Source organism: Protopterus annectens, chromosome 1.part0 (assembly GCF_019279795.1).
Source record: "Protopterus annectens isolate FY-2018-M chromosome 1.part0, PAN1.0, whole genome shotgun sequence".
Taxonomy (NCBI): Eukaryota; Metazoa; Chordata; order Ceratodontiformes; family Protopteridae; genus Protopterus; species Protopterus annectens.
The window spans coordinates 172,876,186-172,900,768 of record NC_056725.1 but is presented as its reverse complement, the minus strand read 5'-3'; the positions used below and the strand labels follow the sequence as shown (position 1 = coordinate 172,900,768).

The window sequence follows — 24,583 nt, the reverse complement described above, 5'->3', positions numbered from 1 at the left end:
ACAGCACTAGAATTACCATAATTCCTCTTCTGTGACATAAACAAAACATGTTGTTGGGACAGTTATGTGTTTCAGAGATTACCCCTTCTCTGGAACAGACTTCCCATTCATGTGAAGCAGAGTTCTTTCCTAAACCTATTCAAATGCAGTTTGGAACAATGGATGGAAAAATGTAAATTCATCCCTAACGTATCTACTGTGTCCCTATGGATAGGGGCAGCTTGCATATGCCCTAAGGCAGAGTCATGTACCAAAGCTATTCTACTCCTTGGGCATTGATAATTGGTAAAATTGGAGCAGGAATGGCTAGACTTAAAAAGACTATAGGGCTGCTTGTCTAGTAACGTCCTTTGATCTTCTGATTAAGATACATTAAGTGGAACTCATTTTATACTTTCCCTTTAGATGACACTTTCAGATCTATTTATTTATTATCTTTTGTTTACTGGGAAAGTCCAACTGGGTACAAGTGCCATTTTGCAGTGGAAGCCTGGGGAGAAAAGCTCCACTTTAATGGAGGTTTTCTTTTTATCCTAAATGAACATGTCCCATTAAGAAACAAGAGTTAAAGTAAACCCTGCACCATGGTTAACTATAAAATGACAAAAAGGATAATGAAAGAAAGAGCTAGAACTTGGAATACTTGGAAACAAACTAAAATTCAGTCTAGCCTCCAAATCTATAACAGAAACAAACTAAAATTCAGTCTAGCCTCCAAATCTATAACCAGCTACTAAAGACAGCAAAACATTGCCAAAGTTGACAAAAAACATACTATATAAACTTCCAATACTCTAAGCAAAACAACCCCAAACTTTTCTGGCCCTTCATCAGCCAAGTTATACATCCTGGCCACACTACTGAAACAATCCCTTCTGCTAAATACGCTAATGACAGCACTGTCAGACAATTCAGTACACATTTTATTAATGCAATAACTTCGCTCTTAAACAGCTATACCATCTGTAATATTCCACCCTCTCCAGAGACAACAAATAATTCCTTCATATTTGATTTTGAACCTATCCACACATTCACCATGGTTGGTGGGAGGTTGGCATAATGGTTAAGGTGTTTACCTTACAGACACAAGGTTTAGGGTTTTATTTTTCACACAGGGTAATTTGCTAAGCTTAGAAAGGCCTACAAGGGCAGTTAGCCTAGTGCTAATTTATGAACCTATGAACTATCAGGAAATAACTTTTCAAACTGAAGCCAATGGCACTTCTCCCAGACAATGTTTCGAGTAGAGTATATTAAACTTGCCACAAACACCCTAGCTTACCCAATCTCCATCCTAATAAACCATTCCATTACAGAAACCCACATCCCTAACTTTTGGAAAATCAGTATTGGCTTAGTTTTTGGTGTCATTCAAATGGGGTCCAACATTTGTCAGCCTGGATCAACAGACCACACCGATGACCTTCATCTTTTCCCTCTAGGGTTTCAGTTACTGGCAAAGACATTGTCCACCTCCATAATGCCTTTTTTAGGAATTGCCAACCAGATAAACTTACCAACATAAAAAAAAAAAAAAAAAAAAAAAAAAAAAAGGAAAATATGAAGGTGTTATTGGTTGAATTATTGATTAATGCTAGGAGCCTGAACAAGAAACTCTACTCCTTACAAGCCCTTCTCACCTTGGAAGACATTGACATCTGTTAAGTGACTGAGATGTGGCTTAAAATAGCAGAGAGCACGCTGGCTGTTCAGGGCTATCACACATTCCACACATTCAGACCAGCTACTATGCAGCAGGGGAAAAAATGTAGAGGTGTCTCAATCTACATACAGCAGAGAATCACATCAAGGCTGATAAAGCAGTATGATGCACTAGAGCTTGTTCATGTCCAAGTAACCACCAGAAAGGTACATTATCATATATTAACTAGCTATAAAACTCCGTCTATAACAAAAGAAGCCACAACACCTATCTATAGGAACTAGAATCACTCAAATACCATTTTCCTAGGTGATCTAAACTATCCAGCTGTAGACTGGGAAACCTGCACCACTACTAGTGCACAAGCACAGATTCTTTGATTTTGTCAATACAAATACCCTGAACAATTAGTCAGAGTATCCACTGTGGGATAACAGTTGATGCTAAAATAACTACCCAAGCCAAAGACTATCACAAGGCAGTTTTTAGTTATGTTCGTAATCTGAAAAGCACAGTGCAGCGATGCGCTGAACTGATTCCAAATGATGTGCCTATAATGAGACTTGAAGATATACTGAATCTACTGACTGATAGATTTAGCTCTAATTTTACCCCTCTTTCCCCTTCATCTTTATCTCAAGATATACCTGAAACTGGCTCACCCCCATCTATCCCACAGGACCATGTTCTGAAAGTGCTATCAAAAGCTAAAAATAATGCATTGATGAGCCCTGGCAATGTCCCTTATGTATCTTAAATAGTGTGAAGTATGATTTAGCCACACCCCTAACAACACAGCTAAATCTCAGCCTCTCTACAAGTTTTGTACCAAGTGAATGGAGAACAGCTACAGACATTCCCCTGCATAAGAAAGGACCTTCCACAGATCCAGGTAATTAAAGTCCCATAAGTCTGGCCAGCCTAATAAGCAAAGCCATGGACTTATCATAGAATTACTCTAATAGGACATAGGTAACCTCCTCCACAGTGGGAGGGTGGCCACGGTGGTGCAGAGGTTAATGTTGTTGCCTCACAGTAAGGGGTTTTCCAGTTCGATTCTCAGCTGGGGTATCTTCTGTGCTGAGTCTGCACATCCTCCATGGTGCTCCAGCTTCCTCCTACACTCCAAAGACAAGCAGTAGCTGGATTTGACACTCTAAATTGACCATAGGTGCGAGTGGATGTGCAAGTGAGTAGTATGGATGAAATACTGTGGCAGGCTTGAGATGATTGTCACTGTTGAAATGACACCCTGACCCCATGTGCAAAAAGGAGCTGAGGATGGATGGACATAGGTAACCTCCAAACACTGGACCCGTCTCAGTTTGGATTCAACAAGAGCAGGACATGCTTACTTAACTTGGTGGAATTTTTTGAATAGATCACCAAAGCAATGGATGAAGGCAAAAAGGTATACATCACATACCTTGACCTAGCAAAAGCTTTTGACACAATTCCATACTCAGGCATAGTAGATAAGCTAAATAAACTGGTAATAAACCCAGTGTGACCCACTGGATTGCCAGCTAGCTCATAGATAGGATGCAGATAATACAAATAAGGGAATTTACCTCCACAAAGCGACCAGTCACCCGTGGAGTCCCCCTGGGTTTTGTGTTAGGACCTCTTCTGTTTGGCATCTACTTTTTTGAGTAAAAGCCAATACCAAAGGGCTTTAGCTGACTAAGTCTGGAAATGACTGCAAACTAGGAGCAGTCATTAAATCCCCAAATAACTTAGGCATCCTGCAGGAAGATTTGTCTCAAATAACTGGTGCCAAAGTCATGGACTGAAATTAATGCCAGAAAATGCATTATTGTATCCTTTCGAAAGTCCTTTAACTCAGTTAACTACCACATTGACAATACACACCTAAGAGTTGACACAGTTGTTTGAGATGTGGGAAGTTATGTGGAGAGTGGCCTAACTTTTGACCAACATGTGTCTATTGTTGTAAGAAAGTCCTTCTATATTGTACAACTTATAAACAAATGGATTATGTCTAGATCTAGGGATGTCATTGTCCCCCTTTATTCAGCCCTCATTAAGCCAGTCATTGAATATAACACCCTCTTTGGTATGTATCTGTCCAGACACATGTAACAACTGGAACACCCACAAAGATACCTTACTAAAAGGATACCCAGACTAAACAACATGTCCTACATGTACTGACTCAAAGCCGTGTCACTATACTCAGTATCCTACAGACTGCTAAGAGGTGACCTGTGTCTGGTATACAAGGCATCCTCCAACCCAATACTGATGGATTTACTACACATCGGTAAGTTAAATGGCATTAGAAGTAAATGGTGTAGGGATCTAAACTTCATCTGCAACATCAACAGAACAGTTTGGAGGGACAGGTATATCTCACAGAGCATACTGCTGCTGTGGAACAGAATCCCCATTCACAATAAAACAAAGTTATTCCCTGTCCATTTTCAAGACCAACTTAGATCTATGGATGGGAAACAGAAAATTTTCCAGGACTGCCTCTGTACCACTAATGGACAGAGCTGGCTCGTAAATGCTTTACTTGTTGTAGGATTCCAGCTATTCTCATTAGGGACAATATATAATTATTGACCATAGGATAGGTAAGGCCAGTGTTTAATCAAATGGGAGAGGTTATTTTGAGCACAAAAAGTGAAATTGGCTAGGCATAAAGTGGTCCACAAGGGCAGCTAGCCTTGTACTTACCTTTGAAGCTATGAACCTGTGTGTGTGTGTGTGTGTGTGTGTGTGTGGTGTGTGTGTATTTATATATATATATATATATATATATATATATATATATATATATATATATATATATATATATATATATATATCTATATATCTATATATATATATATCGGTCCCCTTCAGAATTTCGAATCTTAAAACTTTGAAATTCATATGATCAAAGACCATATGTTTGAAGTTTTAAAACTTCAAAATTCTGAATGGGGATTGGCATACAGAGTGTACCAGGAGATTTCCTTTGTCCTCGCTGTAGTGCGATCTTGGAGTTGGTATATTTAAGCTGTGGGGGGTTGTGGGGGTGCAGGGGGGCTTGCCCCTGCTATACACAGTTTATTTTTTGTTGTTTATGTTTTGCAGGTCTACTGCATATTTTCGAACATTCAAATGTTTGATCATATGGTCTCGGCCATATGGAATTCGAACATTTGAACATTCGATCATGTGAAATAGACCCATATATATATATATATATATATATATATATATATGTACTATATTTATATAATTTGATAGATGATGTGTATGTCTAGTTTCTATAATTTTATATGCACCTTATAACTGTACATTTGGATCCATATGTTTATGGGAGGGATGTTCTTACTATTCATGTAGGTCTGTTATCTCATACATTCATTTATTTATTGATTCATACATATTCTAAGGCTACTAAGTCTTATGACCATTCATGCCTTGCCAGTACCACCTTTCAGACCACATCTCTTTTCTCCAGGTGATCCATACTAGTCAGCCATGGAGTAAATTAGTGAATACTCAGCAAGTCAGTAAGTCATCTAGTTTATGTTTAAAGAAAGACAGTGATTGACACTGCTTCACATGGAGGAGATATTTATTCTAGAGGTTTGTGAGGTGCTGTGTAATAAACCTATCCCTCCACCATGTTTTATTTATGTGTTGGTGAAGATTTAAGTCCTGTTAATGTATTGTAAAATATATTAGACTTGCAGATAAACCAGAAGCCCAGGATGATCGGGTCTGTAATGGCACAGAAAGCAAGACAGAGATCTCCTCTGAAAAGCCTTTAAAACACTGAATAAAGGGGATGGAGCCTTTGTTAGTAGCTCAGGGACTTCAGGCCTGTGATCGATTTTTTGGTTAGGAACCTCTGAGGTCATTCTAATTGCTTGATATGTTTACAGAGATACATTCCAAAGAGGGTTCTGTGCTTGGAAATTGGCCTGATCAATGTCATGTATAAGGGAGTGGTTACCTCTTTAGACCCTGATGATATTATTTTAGTATTTAGCTAAAATAAAAGGATTTCCTGACAGACATTGTTACATGATGGGTAAAAGACATGGAACTATCTACCCAAGTACCTAGGTTCCTGACTACTTTCTCTTTTTGTAGTGGTGTGATGTCTACACAGTATGATGTAGGGAGGAGGTTGTCTACCAAAAGTGGTGACATTACACTTATTAGCATTTTGTTTGATACCATTTTCAATGCACCAGAGTATTTTAGGGAGAGTTCATTCTGAAGGGTTTGGGTGTGATAGAGTTATTTAACAAGAATCCCCCAGTTTGCACGTATCTACAAACTTTGTTAGTTGGAGGTCTTGATTCTCTGTTTGGAAATTTGAGAAGTAAATATCAAAAAGGAGGGACACTGCTGGTCACTTTCTTATTTTCTGATGAGGCATCTGTGTCTTGCACAGTGCAAGTTTTGCGTTTCAGCCAGTTTGATATCCATCTTACTACATATGGGTTGATTTTATAGCATTTAGCTTTTGTATGATACCAACATTTGGAATGGTGCTGAGGTCCTTTGCCCAATCAAGATATGGCATGGGCATTGCATGGCCACCATCTACAGCCTCCATAACCATTTCCAAGAAGTTTATCAGATTAAATAGATAGAATCTACCCTTCACAAAGCCAAACTGTTGTGGGACAAGTCTAACAAGATTCTTGATAACACAGTTTATGAGATCATTTATAATATGTCTTATGGCTTTTCAGATGAGGCTTTGTAAGGCTAATAAGTTTGTAATTACCTCCATTGGTTGTAAGGTCACCCTTACTGATGGGTATTATCACTGTGGTGTGCTATTCATTAGGAACAAAACCAGTAGCTAAACTTAGGTTAAACAAATTGAGGAGTGAGTCTGCAAGGGCATGTTTAATACTATTAATTAAGCAACCCAGCATAATGACAGGTCCCATGGAGGAAGAAATCTTGGTCTTGGTTATCACTTTCAATAAATGATCTTTAGAGATTATTGGGGAGTAAGGGATTCAGATATCTTGTGGATTTGACAGAAGTCTTGGGGGTAAAGTTGGCACTAAATTTTGTTGCAGGATATTGACGATGTCTATTGAGTTAGAATAGGAGGCTTCATTATGTATAAGTTCTTAGTAATGTAGGCATTTGTTTTTGTTTTTTAATATAGCTAAATAAAGATTTATAATTTTAATTGGCTTTAGAGGCTAGTATATGTTCATGGATTAATTTAGGGGATCTGATAGTGTTCTTCAGTTTTTAGCAAGGCTTGGGATATTATTCTTGAGAAGAGGGGTTTTGGATTTATTAATAATTTAAGGAGTTTCCTTCTTTTGTTGTATAGTTTTTTTATGGTGGTGGACCACCGTGGTGATTAGTTTTTCAGATTTCCTCTGATACTTGGTTCTTGGTGAGACTGCTAGCTCCATACATTTTTCTAAATGGAGATACGATTTATTAGTGTGGCTTGTGACTTTATTAAAGTCGGGAGGTCCAGTCATACATGAATTTTGTTATTCATCACAGAATAGGTTGAGGTTGGCAAACCTGTAGTCCTTAAATTTATTGGGGTTTGCTGTGGGAGTCTTTGGGAGTTTAAACGAGAAGGTCACAAGTTTAAGGTCAGACTTCACTAGAGAAGGAAATGCCAGAGGAGTAGTGTAAGTGGCAGCCATATTTGTAAGAATCAGGTCAAGAATGCTGTGTCCTTTAGCAGGTTTATTTACCAACAGCTCAAGGGAATTTTTTTTAAGTCTAGAAATGTTGGGGTATATCCTACACTGGAGTTTTAGGTGCCTCACTTTATTGAAGGATAGTTAAAGTCACCCAAAAATAAAGGAGTTTTTGCAAATAGGGAAATCATTTTAGAATACTGATGAATCTTACATAGTCATCAGGAGGCCAACATGGTGTTGTGTAACAAGCTATTAGTTGATAATTTTGTCCTTGGGGTCTGCCTTGAGGTAATATATTCTTTGCAAAACATGGAGACTCCACAAAAGATGCCATTGGGTCTGAAGGAATGAAAAGTGCCAAATCCAGGTATACAGAGAGGCAGTGCTTTCTTTACATTTAAACCAAATGTAAGTAACTGTGGAAACATGGTTGTTTTCTAAATGCATCAGTGCCTCAAGATCATGCAATTTATTGCTTAGACTTCTGGCATTAAGGAGAAGCTACCTTAATTTCATCCAGTTTTGGGACTGAAATGTTAGTAACACTGGTATGTCCAGCAGCTGGACCCTGTCTAAAAAAAGCATTAGGAGGCAGCAGCAGCTTTGGCCCGTATAGGAAAGTCTTGAAACTTTGGGAAGTGTACTGGCTGGGCAGCGCAGTGGTTTCAGACTGGTTCCTAGACCTCTGCAAGGGTGTTGTAAAACAATGTCATGTTGGCAGCCTTGGTATGTATTATATCTACCTCTGAATTGCATAGCATTGGTTTTCATCAGGAGTTTTTCATCTGAATATGTGATATGCAACAGAGGCAAGCTTGATATATGTTAACATACTTGTTTTGCATTTATGTTATGTTGCTGTCTATAAATACGTTCTTCATTATTTTTGTTGTGAACCAGCCCTATGTACTGTGAACCATATCTATGCATCCTGCATCAAAAACAAGGAATAAAAGTACAGTTCTCTGTCTTGCATGAATAAAACTCATCTCGTCCATGTGCATAACAGACTAATACCACTCAGATATTTTTTGTAGAATGTCTTATCTGCTTTTTGCTTCTGATAACGTACGTTGACTCTTTGCCTTTCCTCCCATTATATATTTCAACAAGTGATTACCAGTGCAACTGAACATTCGACTTTGACAAATACTTGTTGCAATAGTATCTAAAAAAACATAACCCAAAAAGATTTGTAAAAAAGAGAATCTTTTCACCAATTAATTTTTGTTTTTAAATCAGTTAGGATTCTTGCAGTCTTAGGCAGCAATGTACTACCTTTAGATGCAGCCAATTACTTAGTCTTAGAAAATAAAAGCATTACAAGACTTGGTTATTCAGGTGGAACCTACTGATATTAAGTTTCCAAAAGAGTCTTTCAGGACACTTTGCCACAAAATTCTGAACAACTGCACTGATGTGCCTTACTTTTTAATAATTCCCTTGACATAGTTGAAACTCCCTCTCTCAAGACAAGAGAAGGATGCTGTGACAATGAAAAGAATCTGCCCTTCAGTCAGCACTGGTGCATGAACTACAAACAAAATGAAACAAAACAAAAAGTCTTGATATCATGTTAATGTCTTGCCTTCCACCTGCACTTAGTTCTACAAAGCAAATAAAAAAATGAGTTGGTGCCTGAAATTAAGCTAAAGACTTGCAGTATGCTAGCATAGAGACTGTGTGTGTGTGTGTGTCTGTGTGTGTGTCCGTCTGTTGGGGTGCCACTGCTTTATTTCTAATGTGGCATTCCATACAAATTCAGCTGTAAACAAAGGATAATGTTGGCACAGGTTCTTTCTATGTCAATGCGCAGTCTTATTTCAGGGTCTAGTTTCTATGGTAACTAGTAGTTAGGAACCTCTCCTCCCATCCTTCATCACTGATTGGCTGCATTGAGGACAGCAATTCTTCACAGGGTGTAGCAGTCTGAAATGCCTTGCTTCTGTGAAATAGGGTGGACCTGACAGGCACAAAGAAAGAGGCAGATGCTAAGCTAGCAGGAAGCTTTTCAGCAGTTACGCATTACTCATCTCACAGGAGCCAGGCTGCAGTTAGAGTATCAGAGTCTGCATAAGATGGAGGCACGGACAGAATGTCCTGGAAGGGAAAGCGTATGCTGCTCCTACAAACAGAAAGGTAAGCATTTACAAAATTCCATCATATGACTTTCCAGTGGTCATAATTTCTTACTGCTTAACATATTCTTGCTTATTCAATATACCCTTTGCTGTTATTGCTAATTCAGTCTTCCCTTTGCCTCCACTTTGAGATAGAAACAAAATCTGTTGTTTTTTAATGCTAATTTGATGCTGGAAACAGAATGTTCTTTACTTCCTAAATAAATAGGCCATTATGTGCAGGTGTTTCTGCAGCAGAATCGTTGTCATCGCCACTTAATCCAGGACCTCTGTAGCCTTGTTATATCAGTGTTAACCTTTCACCATCCACATCCTGCTTCTGGGTAGTTCTGCTCCATCAAGGATATATAGTAAAATGGTATGTTTCATTAACACCTAGGCTTGTACAGTGTGTTTTTTTTATTTCTATTGTGTTTTGTTTTTAATTATTCTTTCACTGTAGTAAGCATGGTGTGTAGAACATTTATTCATTTATTCTTTTCAAAATACTGAGTGATCTAGTTATGCGTCTTAGTAATTGTGATTTTCAAGCCTACATGTGCAAAGGAAGCAAACTTTTAAGGCACACAGTTTAAGGGTGTCTATAGGTACAAATTTGTTGCCATCTACAGATAGTTTTAAGAAATAAACTAATGCCAGGTATCTAGTAATACATGTCCATATGTTTCACTTGTCTGCTCATGTGAACTGATAGGATGATACTTTAAATTCTAACAAAAATCATATTCTCTGCAGCCCTATGAGAACTTCATATAGGCAGAGAGTAGGAGGTGTCTCTGCTGATTAGACAAGCGAGACTTTCAGCTGCATTACAAACAAACCAACATTATTAAATTGTGTGTTAAATATCATAGAAAAAAATTACTGTTCCATGTGTCACTTTTTCTAACTCTGGTTACTCCTAGAGCCAGAACTTTCACTGTTCGATTCATTCTCATAAAGACAGGCAAGCTGTGCCTTTAGTACGTTACTGCAGTAACTGGTTACTACAGTTTACAGTGTCCAAGCAAAATCTACAGGAAAGAAAAAAAGCACTGTGTATACTCTTAACTTCTTATTTAACTGTAGTTTCTAAGTCAAGCCATTGGAAAATGCTATCTGAAAGTGTTTGGACATGAAGCTTTCAAGAATTTACAGTGCTTTCAATAATGGATTCTGATTAAAAATGGCAGTTTGACAATTCTGGTCATATTATAATGACCATATTATTAATCTCATAATGCTTCTAAGTCTGAAAAACATCCTACTGCATAGAAGATGTAGCTGCGACATCCTTCATACAGAGCAAAGGAGAGTTCTGGTGCGCATATGCTACGTTAATGGAGATGTGAGGAGAAAAACTGGTATTTAGTGCAGTGTAGAAAAAACTGAATAAATATAAAATAGCACCACTCTTGGAAGGTGTTTATGCTGAGGCGCTAAGTGTTTATTAAATTTGATTCTTTTTTATCAGTGGCCTTTTCTTGGTGGTATTTTATATTTATTTTTTTATTTTTTAATTGTGGTAAAACTGAATAAATAGCCAGTAAAATTAGCGTTTGTTGCACACTGTAGTTTATCATATCTCTTAAAAGGGAAGTATGATTTATCATATACTGAATTATATATGATGAGTTCATTATAAAAATGGCAGTTTTTCATTTAAGGTTATGTCAGAACTTATAGCAAGATAATCAGGCCTTGATTTCTCAGTCCTTTATCAGCCCTTCAGTAGCTGCTGTTAGCCAGTTGTGCTGTGCTGTGCAACTGTATGAAATATGGTAATGCTCTTTCCTCAAACTACTTCCCAGCATTTAAAAGTATATTATAAACTACCAATCCATCTAATTAGCATTTGTTAAATTCAGTCGTGGCAGCTTCACATGACCAGTAACAGGACCAACAGGCAAGACTTCAGCAAAGGCATTTCTTCTAGGTGAGTAGGATGTGACAGAGTCTACTGAACCTTATAGAAGGCTTCCCCATACTGCATTGTCTTTATGACAAACAAGGCCTCTACTGTTCAGTACTGTTATTAGCATTTTTAATAGCAATTTACAATTTAAGACCTGATGAATGCTACATATACACTACTTTGCTGATAATGTATTTCCACATTATATTAAAAATAACACATTTTTAATGAAGACCAACCAGGAGAGCTTAAAAGACAATAAATAAATTATACTTAAGCAATGGGACATTTTCCCCTGCATACTGACACTGTGAATTAAATTTCCAGTACATTCAGAGGGTGTGTACAAAATGTAAAGGGATATACGTAATTCCTGTCTTTCTGGGTCTTCATCCCATTCAAGTCATTGTTATGCTTCACTTAAATAATAGTTAAATATGCAAAGAAATGAGAAAGTGCTCAAGGAAAATCAAAATAACATTCAGTCACACTGGATAGGGAATATAAAGAAAAATCTGATCTACTGATAAACTAGATCTTCTGACTAATCCAAGTTAGAAAAATATTAAAAGTATACATGCAGACCTTTGGCAGATGTGCCACCAATTTGTTCCCAGAAAAACAAGACAAATAAGAATAAAGACCAAGCTCTCATTTGTATACATTTAAATTCATTGGTTGAGCTCTAAGCCTTCATTGCATACTTTCTCCTAGAAGGCAGCATTGCATTAGCTTCTCCTTAGTTATTTTATCATCCCACAGCAAAAGTAACACCAGTTCTACCACCTGTAAAGGCAAGGGCTTAATTACACCAGCCCAGAGACAATAGGGAGCTCCAACATACAGGATATCAACTTACATCTCTTGCATAAACTGCCTGGATATATCAGAGGTGAGAATAGTGTCGTAAAATTTAACAAGTCTTTGGCTAATTGGGCTGGGGCTATGGTGCTTGATCCAACAATTATTAAGAAAGTGTTCCTTAAATCATTTTGCCTAACTTATGAATTAGGGGTATCTTGTACTGTCTTACTTTCAACATCTGCTTTCATGTCACAATTTTAGTCAGCTATTTCTTTAAAGTGGACTGATCTGATGGCATAGGAAATACAAAAATAAAAATTTCACTAGAAAACCTTTCATATCCTATTCAAAAATAGAAATGGTTATACTTTCCCGAGCCATAGGAAGCACACATTTTGCAGACCAAATGTGTTCTCAGCATGAAACAAGACAGAAAAAAACAATATGTTATGTTTTTTAAATCTGTCATCCTTAGCCTGACATCAGCCCTGGGACCACACAGGCCTGAGACTCTCTGGATTACCAGATGTCTCTAGCCCCAACAGCTCTCTTATTCCTGTTGGGCCCTCCCAAATTTCTTAATCTCCATAGTGTCTCTAGGTTTTGACTTCTTCAATATTCTTCTATTCGGTTAAGGCCCTCTGTTTCAGATCATGCTTCCAGTAGTCTAATGTTATTTGTTAAGTGTGAACTTCTTAACTTTGGTAATCCTGTTGAATTTTTCAGCTGAGTTAATCTTGTTGGAATTCTTCTGTTTCCCCTATTAATCATGGGGGGAGGGGGGGGGGTGCTCGCTGAATTTGTTAATGCTGCAAAAGGCCATTGACTCTGTTAATTCTATGGCAGAGAGGGTCCATGTTTTTAATCTTGCTGTGGTGGATATGAACTCTGCTAATTTTTCTGTATCCCCTTTGGATCTCTCATTCTTTGAGGGGATCCTGACTCAATTATTTTTGCTAGTGGATTGCCAGAACTATAAAGCTGATCCTGTTTGCACTCACGTACTAAGTTTCATAACTCATGAGTGTGAAGCAGTGTTTGAATGGTTTTACTAACTGTAAACATCACTGACATTTATTCATTCAGTTGCTTACTTGTAGCCAACGGATACAATATTTTGCCAGTGTGAATAAGTACTCAAGTGATTTTTTTTTGCTTATATGTTGTACTGCACTGAAACAGGAAGTAGTTAAGTTTGTTAAATGTAATACTTTTTTAGTTCCGAACTGCAGTAAAACAAGGGTACTTTTCTACCATACAGGACCAGTGTAAGCATTTTGGGGGTCCCAGGCAAATGTCAAGTTGGGGCCCCCTGGGCACATTCAGTCTAAGTATGACCCTGTCACTGCCACCACTTCTATCCATCTTTTTAGTTCATGCTGCAGGCTTTTAGGAGTAGTACACACAGACTGACCTGTAGCTACAATGATCTTATTACAACAGGCATACATACCACACTGTGTTGGCCCATCTCACAAAGGGACATTTTACAGTTACTGGCATTTATGTGTAACAAGGATACATTACAACAACTCCATGTACAGGGGAGAACTAATGTGCAATGGAACCCTAGGCACTGCTTACTGTTTCAGCCCCCGCCAAAAAAAAAAAACACACCCTCCAGAGTTTCCCCTCTGTTTCCCCCTTGTTGGGCTTCCCACTTATGCACAATACTGTTTTTTCTTCCATTTCTCACATTTATTTCTTTTTTCTTCAGCTTTTTCAAGAAGCCATAACTTTATATGTGCTCTAAAGTGCTTTTTAAGTTTATTTATTTTTTTACCCAATGATGGCTTGAACAGAAATGATGATTAAGGAAAGAAATTCAATATTGCTGTTCAGCTTTAGTTTTCCTTCCGTCTTTTCAATATACTTTCTTGACCAAGACAGCACAGTAATAACCATTTAGGAAATAACTCAATTAAGCCGGTGCCCCCAGAAGCTAGAGCATTTCCCAACCTTTTAATCCAAAAGTGGCCTAAACAAAAATCATGAGGAAGAAAAAAGAATTTCAGTCTTAATTTTTCTTTCAATGAAGACAAGTTGTATCCAAGGCTTAAAATTCAAAGCTGACAAAAATAGTAGCTCAAAATAAATTAACAGGTCAACTGTTGTGAGGATACACAGATCATGTACGGGAATACTGCCTGCCTCCCTAATCCTCCCAAAAAAGACAGTTACTGCCTATGCAACCCTCTAGTGTTAGATTGGGATGAAAGCAGAGATTCAAATGGCCACAGTCATATATTTCAAGTGACTTCTGAAATACATATACATAGCATGCCTACTTAATCCTCGATCCTAACCCCCAAAGGCAACCAGCTGTATATGTGGCTGATGTTTGATTGTGAGGAAAGTGAAAATGGAGCATTTCTCCCCGGGCCTCCGCTGAAAACAGGCTCTGTGGTACCTAGTCGGACATTCCCGGTCAACAAATGTTAAATAAATAAAAATAAATAAATAAAAAAATAATGATTGCAATAATGTATTCTACTTTGCTGCTACCAGGCAGTACACTGCCCCTACAGGAGCTAAAGTAACCTTCTTTGTATACCTCTGAGGTCTGTTAGAAAAGTAAAGGAAATGATGACTACGCAATCCCCAGCACCCTCATAACCTACGGTAAATTTCTGTGCACAAACATCTGTGCAGGGATGTTTTAGAATGTCTGTGGTTGAGGACAAAGGCTATTATCAGTTTTATCCTAACAGGGTCATATCATAACTCCATTCAGGCTAAAGAGTGCAATCAGAAAATGAAAGCATTTTTTTCTCGTCATTTTTCCTCAACCAAAAACATCTTTTTTGGGGTCCCCACAGTCAAGGATGATTAAGGAAGCCTCCTGTATCCATTTATACAGTTTAGAGAGTGGGGGGCCACCAGATTCCTAGAAGATCTAAGTGTCTGAATGCTCTGTGATATATTTTATGCTTTACTTTTGAAATATAATCACTTGTTAGCTACATTTTTATTGATACCCTGAAGAATAACGTGTGTGTTCCGGCATTATTGGGTATGTGCATTGATAAAAATCTGTGATATTTTTTACACACACACACACACACACACACACACACACACACACACACACACACACACACACACGCACACACACCACAGCAATGCTAATTTTGTACTTATTTCAGCAAGTACATTGTACAACACTAGTACTACAACACAAGATCAGTGACTGCGTTTAGCAGTCATCAAACAGAAACAGGGATAAGTCACTTTTATTTACCTCAGTGAGGAGTAAATTAATACCTATCACTATCCTTGATTTCACAGATATTCCTGATTTTGTCTCATAATTTTGCTCTGTCACAATAAATCCAGTCATCAGAGTTTTATACTTATTGTCTAAAAATGCATGTTGATGCAAAATGTGTTATTATAGTAACTTTTTAAATGAATTAGAGTAATATATAAAATGTGTTCCTCATTTTGAGACTTTATTATGTTATTATTTTTATCACGGAACAGAATTCTTCAGCAAAGATGTTGAGAGTTACAGTACCAGTTGTTCTGCCAGTATGTATAAAAACCTTGAAAGAGAAACCATTTCTGAAGATTAAAAGCATCAGCTGTTCTTAAACTCCACAGTTTGCACTGAGATCGGTCACCCTGGGCTGCTGACCTCTGCAGTGCTTACTTTGCTTATGTCCATTACAGCTTTGTCCTAACAGGGTCATATCACAGTCCAGTTCAGGTTAAAGAGTACAATTGAAGCTTAATACATTTTTTCTCCTCATTTTTCCCCAACCAACAGTGGTTTTTGTGAGGCCCCCACACAGTCATTGATGATTAAGGGCCCCCCTCCAGCCACAGTTCTTGCAGGTACCTAAAACTGGCTATGTTGTTAATTTTAGTGAAGAGGATGTCCACCATCAGGGCTTAACCTAGGCCGGGGCATTATGTCAGTGGTAAAATATTTAATGAAATTGTAAAGTTTGTTACTTGACAAAATGCTGTTACTATAACTAAATATGTTTGAATTTTGAAGGAGCTTAATATGAGTTATTATTACTTACCTGCTTTATTAAGTATAGAAGATTGCTGTACTAGCTTTTGTTGGTTTGACAGACATGTTACAAACTATCAAGATAAGATAACTTGCTGTGGTTGGGCCAACCCCAGGACCAGGGGCCCCCAGCGACCGTAGGTTCGCTGGTGCCTAAAACCGGCTATGCTACCATATATGTTTCTGTGTTTAATAGTATTAGTTCTTAGTAGATAATACCTTTTTGGGGGAGCACTACAGTTTGTTGAAATCCTTCTAGCAATTGTTCATAGCTTTTCTTCAAGCACTGTAACTAAAGTCTATGAATGTTACCAACATGGTAATTTGCTTTCTTATGTTGACTGCATAGGTGTACAGAGAACATAATATTTTTATATAATTTTGTTAAACAAAATGTTGTGCACCTATGTATGGTGATTTGATGAGACAGGTTGATCAGTTAGAAATGGAGAATGAAGTAGAACTAGATACTGCAGTGAACATTATTTGGAGCAGATCATAAAATTATTCCTATGGATCTTATTAATACCACACATGTATTAGAATGATAGTAGTATGCATGATAATGAAATTTGTAGCAACACTGCAATTGCAGGTCAGTATCCATATTTGTCTGTGCATGCATTGGTCCAGGGGAAGGAGGGACTCATTGGAGGTAGGACAGGAAGAGGGGGGAATGCTGAAGTACAGAAGGGGGAAGAGTGTTGGATTAGGAGTGTGATTAGAGTATCAGTGTATTGTGGAAGTAAAGTCACTGCTAGGGAGCCCCCCGGGTTGTAAATTAATGATTGTTTAAATGCTACACCTACATCAGTTTATTTAAAGCGTTAAGAGGTATTCTGTGTTATTCTGTATCTGCCTAAAAGAGGAGTCATCTGTAAAAGAATGTACACCCTGTAAGTCTGAGAAGAAATATTCTGCTTGCTCAGATAAAGACAGGAAATCAGTGAAATCATTGATGTTCCTAGTTCTGTGTCTCTTGGAGCTGGTATGACAGATTAGAGACTAGAATGCCTATTTCACCAGAAAGGGGGAATAGAGTTCTATTTTACAATAACGTGTTTATCTAAGGTAGTGGTAGTTGATCCCTTGACAACAAGCAGGATGAAGAGAAACAGTTAACAGAAATTTTCTGAAAATATTCCTACTAACAACTACATTTAGCAAAATGATCCGGATTGGACAGTGGCTCATAGGTTTCATAGGTTCATAGGTAGGTACTAGGCTTTTGGCCCTAGGGCCTATATAAGCCTAGCCAAAAATGTACCCTGGCTTTCGCCACCCAAGAAAATTATTTTCCTGTGCCCCTGTCGAGCAGAGCCACAGAAGTGATCCCCTAAGTGAATTTCCTATCTCCCATCCAATCATCAAGATTTTTCTTGAAGAGTGCTAATGAGGAGCTCTTTTTGACATAGATAGGTAGTCTCTTCCAGAGTATGGGAAGTCTCTGAGACAGGAATCTATCCCTCCAGCATGTTCTGTTTATTGTGGTAACAAAGTTTAGGTCCCTAGAGCGTGTAGCTCAGAGGGATTGGGATTTCTTTAAGTGGAGCATGTCCAACAGCTCTGGGTTTGACATAGCTTTGTATGTTAGGCAGAGATTGCCTTGGAGAAGGCGATATGCAATGGAGTAAAGCTGGAGTTTTTTGAGACGGTCTGCGTAGGGCATCTGTTTGAGGCCAGTAATCCTCTTTGTGAGGTATTTCTGTGGCCATTCTAGTTGTTGTAGATGTCTTGTGAGGTACATATCAAAAGGAGGGTTGTACTCTATAATGGGTCCAATGAGTGATGAGTAGAAAGGAACAATAACCTCTTGTTTTCTGGATGAGAAACCTTTTGTGATGAGGTGTGCCACTTAGAAGGATTTCCTAACTACTGTGGCAATGTGATTATCAAAGGAGAGTCCACCTGTGTTCCAAGGTCTCTTATCACATTTTCAGCATTAAGTAGACTACCAGCTATGTGGTAGTTCATGGGTACAGAGTTTTTACCAAAGGGGATGACAATATACTTTTTGGCATTGAGCTTCAGGCCATGGCTTTGACACCAGGCATCTGTCTCAGTGAGGCCCTTTTTAGTATGTCCACATCGCTAGGAGTTTTGATTATGGCTCCTAGTTTGCAGCCATCTGCAAACTTTGTTAGCCAAAGACCTTCTGCGTTAGCCTGTACTTCAGAGAAGTAGATACCAACAGGAGAGGACCCAGGACTGAACCCTGTGGTACTCCACTTGTCACTGGTCTGAAGTCGGATTTGGAGTCTGATACTTTCACAGTGTGGGTTCTGTCCATGAGCCAGTTGGCAACCCATCTTGTGACACAGGGATTTATACCTAGTTTAGTGAGCTTATCTATAATTCCAGAGTGGGGGATGGTGTCGAAAGCCTTGGCGAGATCTAGATAAGCTGTGTGAACCACTTTACCCTCATCTATGGCTTTGGTGACTGTTTCAAAGAAGTCAATCAGGTTTAGGAGACATGATCTGCCTTTTACAAATCCGAACTGGGTAGGGTACAGAGTTTGGAGATTACCAATGTCTTTGTTTATGAGTTCCATGATGATACATTCCATGGCCTTGCAGACCAGGTTCGTCAGGCTAATGGGGTGGTAGTTCCCAGGGTCTGTTGTGGCTCCCCCTTTGTGGAGTGGGATAACCATCACAGTGTGCCATTCAGTCGGCACAAAGCCTGAGGTGAGGCTATGATTGAACATGGTACTTAGGTGGGGTGCTAGTTCATTCTGTAGTTCATGTAGAACGCAGCCTGGGATATTGTCAGGTCCCATGGATGCTGTAATCTTGGCTTTGGAGAATGTGTTTTTTACCTGTGCAGCTGTGATTCCAGGAACTTTGCATTCTTCCGGTATAGAGATGGGCCTTCTAGAGGGTGAGAGGGGGGTAAAGTTAGCACTGAACCTATCTGCCAGGATGTTGGCAATATCAGTTGGGTCTGTATATTTAGTGTCATTGTGCTGTAACTCAGAGCAGATCTGAGTGTTGCCATTGAGATTCTTAACATAGCTATAGAATGCTTTGTGGTTGTCTTTAGAGTCAGTGGCAATTTTGTTTTCGTAACTAGCTTTGGAGGATTTTATGAAGGATCTCAGCTTCTTACTGAGGTTGACCAGGGAGTTCCTCCAGTCATGGGATTTTACTCTTTTTTGCAACAGTTTTTTCCTTCTGTTGTACAGTTTGTTTATGGCAAGGGACCACCAGATTGGCTTCCTTTTTTTGGAGGATAACATCTTGGTTCTGTTTGGGATAGCACGATCCATGCACTCATGTAGGTGCTCATAAAGTACATTTGTGCAGGATTCAGCAGTTGTAACTCTATTGTCCATCTGCATGTCAATTCATTGACTTCATGGAAACCCAATAAAAACATAAGCAAGTCAGTAAATCAGTCAATAAATAAAAAATAATGAAATACACAAACATGACAGATAATAATTAATAGAGGGTATTGTAAATGTCCCTACCTTACAACCCCTTTACTATACATTGCCAAATGAGATGCACACTATTTGAGTTAAGTGAAAGTTGATGAAAATAATTCACTGAGTCAGTCTTTTCATTTTTATTATTTTATTTGTTTATTTAGCCTTTGTTAACTAAGTAAGTGATCTGTTCTAGGGACCCTTTAAAGGATGACCCAGTGCAATTAAATAATCTTACAAAAATAATAATGAAACGAGTATTATATAGATAACAATGAAAAGTTAGAACAGAATTAATTGACATCAACAATTATTATACATAACAGAAATACCTAGAAAAGCAATGGTTCATCCATGCTACAGATGACTTATCCCTCTCTTGATGTAATACAGACTAAAACAACTAATCGTGTAACTTACTATATGTAGGACTAATATAATTACAGTATACATACTTACAATGCAAGGTCAATCAGTCATATTTCCACACGATCAATAGTAAGTCAAATAGCTGAGTTGTTCAGTTATATATAAAGGGCACTTTGTAATCACTAAGAGCGTGCATATTGTTATGGAAGTTTCAGGATGATGAGCTAGCTCGTAAAAGGAAGTGTTTGTTACTGTAAGGAGGGAAAGGTGAAAAATGGAAGACCTTCCCCCATAAATGTTTCCAAAGCATCCTTATGTTCATATTCTCTGGAGGTCATTTAAGAAAAAAAATAAAGAAATGCCGTATTGGTCTACTAACAGAAAACACAAAGACACTGGAACACATACATGATGTAATATCTTTTATTGGACCAACATTAGTTTTGCAAATACTCACACTTTCAAGCTGGCATAAGCCCTTTGTCAGGAGTTTTTAAGGTACTGATATTAAATACAGTGCTAAAATATCCACTAGAGCCTAGAAATTTCCAGTTGGCTAAAGAAATCTTTAAAAATCCTAGTGCGAAAAAACACTGCTTACAATATTCTTCAGAGACATGCAGCATACGTGCGTGGGTGTGTGTGTGTGTGTGTGTGTGTGTGTGTGTGCGCACGCATGTGTGTGTGTGTGTGTGTGTGTGTGTTTGCGCGTGTGTGCGTGAGTGTGCGCGTGTGTGCGTGTGTGTGTGTGTACGTGTGTGTGTGTGTGTGTGTGTGTGTGTGTGTGTGTGTGTGTGTGTGTGTGTGAGACAGAGAGAGAGAGATACAGAAATTTCAGAACAGGGTCACAACATGCTACAAAAATCAAAGTTTGTCATGTTACACTGCAGTTAGTGTTCATTTAGCAGAGAAGATAACACTCAGAATGACTGCTCTGACATTTAATGTATTAATGTAAAATTAAATCTCAAAATTCAGAGAAGGAAAACAAGAAGTTATAATTTGTAAGTTATTAAGTCTGTTTATACAAGCTATATTTTTGTGGTAGACGTTTTGGTTAACAGAAAATATGAATTAGCAATAATGTCCGGGTTACAATAATGAGAATAACAGGGACTAGCAAGAGAATAGTTAGCTGACAGAAAGAGAGAAAGAAGGATATATATATATATATATATATATATATATATAGAGAGAGAGAGAGAGAGAGAGAGAGAAATAGTGTTAAGTCAACCCAATATTCGGAAGAACAACAGAATTGGATAGTTTTTTTTATACTGTTAAAACTGTCTGAATATGAAGACCTTACAGGCTGTTAAGTTTATGGTTACTGCTATCCTGACTTGAATGTTGCCTTATGTGAAAGTAACTATTCTCTTGTCATGAATAAAATACAGGTGCTAAAATCTCTGATGAAGGGCTCATGCCAGCTTGAAAGTTTGAGTAATTGCAAAAACTATGTTGGTCTAAAAGCAAGCAATGATACCTAACAGGGTGTGTGTTGCTATGTAAATAACACCCACCATGGGGTTTTATGATGCCCAATGCCACAGTTGGAGGGCCTCTACACCCCTGGAAGGGCATTATTTACATAGTAACACACACCCTGGAGTGCATTATTGAACTAAGAAAATGAGCTGTCTGTAAAATTGTTGTGTTTTACTTACTTATTTTTTTTTATTCCTTTATTATTTTTTTTCATATATTTTTGATGTAAAATAGTTCCTCCTCCTATTGTCTCATAGTTACTGTAGTATATGTAAATAAAGCCTATTATTCAAGCAACTGTGTGATTTTATAACAGGAATATTTAAAATGTGTTCCTATTTTGAGCCTTTGTTCCTCCTTTAATTTAGCATTATCCAAATATCTTGAGCTAAGAGATCGAGAGGTCTGCAGAGCTCTTAACCGTTGCTGCTACCAGTGCTCAGTCACGTTCACTCTTCACACTCTTTCTCTCACTCACATGCGCACACCTCACTTTCATACACAAACGCACGTAGACACATTCTTAAGCAGAAACTTAAATGCACCCATACACATTTACAGACCAAAACATAAATGCACACACACTTTTTTCTGTTTCATTAATTTTTACACTTGCTAAACAGCAAAAGCGTTGTTTAGCGAGTGTAAAATAATGGCTTGATCTAACTCTCTCTCACTCACCTGCATGCATACACTCAAACACACAGACAAATACTCACACTCTTTTAATTTTCCTTTTTTCATATATGTATTTTGCACTTGCTAAATAGGAAAAGCACTGCTTAGTGAGTTAAAATAATGGTGACCGTTAGGTTGCTTTCAATCCGAGCTCCACAGCAGTTTGATATGCTGCTGTGAAGCATCAGACTCATTTTTCATTGGGCATTACCTGTAGATTAACACCCTGAAGGAGAACATTCGTTCTCCAATCAGGGTGCTGATGCACAGGTCGCCCATTCTCTAAAAGGTATTACATCACAGTTGTGTTCCAGTGCCTTTGTGTTTTCTGGAGACTATATATTACTCACTATTTCTATCAGTGTGAATTTTTTTTCATCTTACCTTTAAGCATCCCTGTGACTAGCACTTGCTCTAATACCTGCTGGAAAGCACTAGGAAGCCTTAAACTGATACAAGCACTCAACTCTCCTTGTTAATAAGGAGAAATTAATAGTAGGCACTAAACAGCCTATAATTGCAAAGTACCTTGCTAAGGTAAGGGAAAACAGCTCCTGTACTTTAGAAAAAAAACCCCCCATCAAACCAGGCATGTCCAAGGGTCAGCTTTCGGTGATTTCTCCTGTCCACCTGGTGAATCTGGGCATACTGGGGCAATGCAGCAATTGCCTCATGTACACAGACAACCCTCTCCTCCTACCACCCAACACTACAACCTGTGAGAGATGCACTTACATAGCCAAAATGTAAGCAAAGCTCTCTCCACCCAAGATTATGCTAGACAGTCAAGAGGAGAAGGTTAACACCCACACTACACCTTAAGCAACACATAGCCCTTCTAAACCCACACCAACAACACCCACATATAGCAACACTAAATCCACATATGCCGAGGCCCTTAATTGTAACCTGCCCAAGCAACAAGGACCTCTGAAGCTGAAACGCAAACAAACACCAATCACAACCAAAGTATCACATAGTTCACAACACCAGTGTGCCACCCAACAACAGCCCCTAAGGCAAGACAACGTACCTAACACTTTAGTCATAGGTGACTCCTTAGTCTGGCACACTGATGTCCCACTCACCAGGTTGAACAAGGAAAAAATTACAGTCAGCTGCCTGTCGGGTGCCAGGATCCGCCACATAATGCATGCACTCAAGTCACTCCACAACAAATACAAATATGACTCTGTCATTGTCCATGTTGGAGTGAATGACTTGAGACATACCTCCCTGGATTACATGAAAAGAGACATGGAAGAGCTCTCGGATCATGTGGCCCAGGCAGGTATGACCCTAGCCCTGAGTAGCATCCTGCCTTCGCCCAGAATGATACCACAATATAAGGACAAAATGATTGACTTCAACAATTGGCTAAGCTTCTGGTGTCATTCAAAGGGGATCCAGTATCTGTCTGCCTGGAAGAAGTGGTTAAACCTGCGATTATACAGAATAAAGCAGGAGACTTTTTTATTTACAATTTTTCATGTATTGACATTGAACCTTCCTTGGTAGAACTTTTTGCTAAGGGTCAAACCTTTGTCCCTAGTAATCACATGGACCTGGTACAGTGCATCAAGGATCTTAAATTGTTTGTAAGGAAACTCAACCTTACCATTCTTTTAGGAGACTCTCCAGTATTAAACCAGTCTCTTAAAGTAGTTAGTGAATATAATCCTACTTTACACCCAACTCTGTCTACGTTTGAACAGATAATGGAACTTGACTTACGTAGCATTAACAACAGCCCGCATAATAGAATCTATAGGAACTCAAGGCAATATAGAAACACTAGTAAAGATGAAAGTTCAGCCTTATCTATATTTAAAACACTTAACATCAGAGCTATTAAGCCAGATAAAGGTGGTGGGCTGACTTTATTTAATAACTATGATTACGTTGACAGAGTTGAGAAAATGTTGACTAATGACACATACAAAGAAGTATCTGTCAACGAAGTTAACACTGCATATAGAATGATAAAAGGTTACTATAGCGACCTATTTATGGATGGATACATTGACTTACAAACCTATCAATACATCACTGTTAACTGGCCAAAGATCCCTATTATGTTTGCAACACCTAAAATACACAAAAATATTTTGGACCCCCCGTTTAGACCACTAATAGATGGACGTAATTCTATTACGTATGCATCTGCTAAATTAGTAGACAATATACTAAAGAAATATTTAGTGATGGAGGTACAAGTGTGTAAAGACTCATGGTCTTTTCTTAAGAACTTTGATAATATTCCATATAGAGAAGAATATAACTTCGTCACTATAGACGTTATAGATTTATATACGTCCATTCCTCATTTGGAAGCTATTGAGTGGGTCAATTTATTTCTTATTAAGAAAGGGGCTCCAACTAACAAAATTTTTACTGTAACAACTCTACTTGACATCATCTTGACA

At 38.2% G+C, this 24,583-nt stretch overlaps 1 protein-coding gene across 1 annotated transcript in view; it reads left to right on the top strand.

Moving 5' to 3' along the window:
- Positions 1-24,583, top strand: part of LOC122795996 — a 928,531-nt gene that overhangs the window by 579,009 nt on the left and 324,939 nt on the right. The window contains exon 7 of the mRNA XM_044064748.1: positions 9,333-9,468. Coding sequence (XP_043920683.1) covers positions 9,333-9,468 — 136 coding nt within the window. The remainder of the gene's footprint in view (positions 1-9,332; positions 9,469-24,583) is intronic.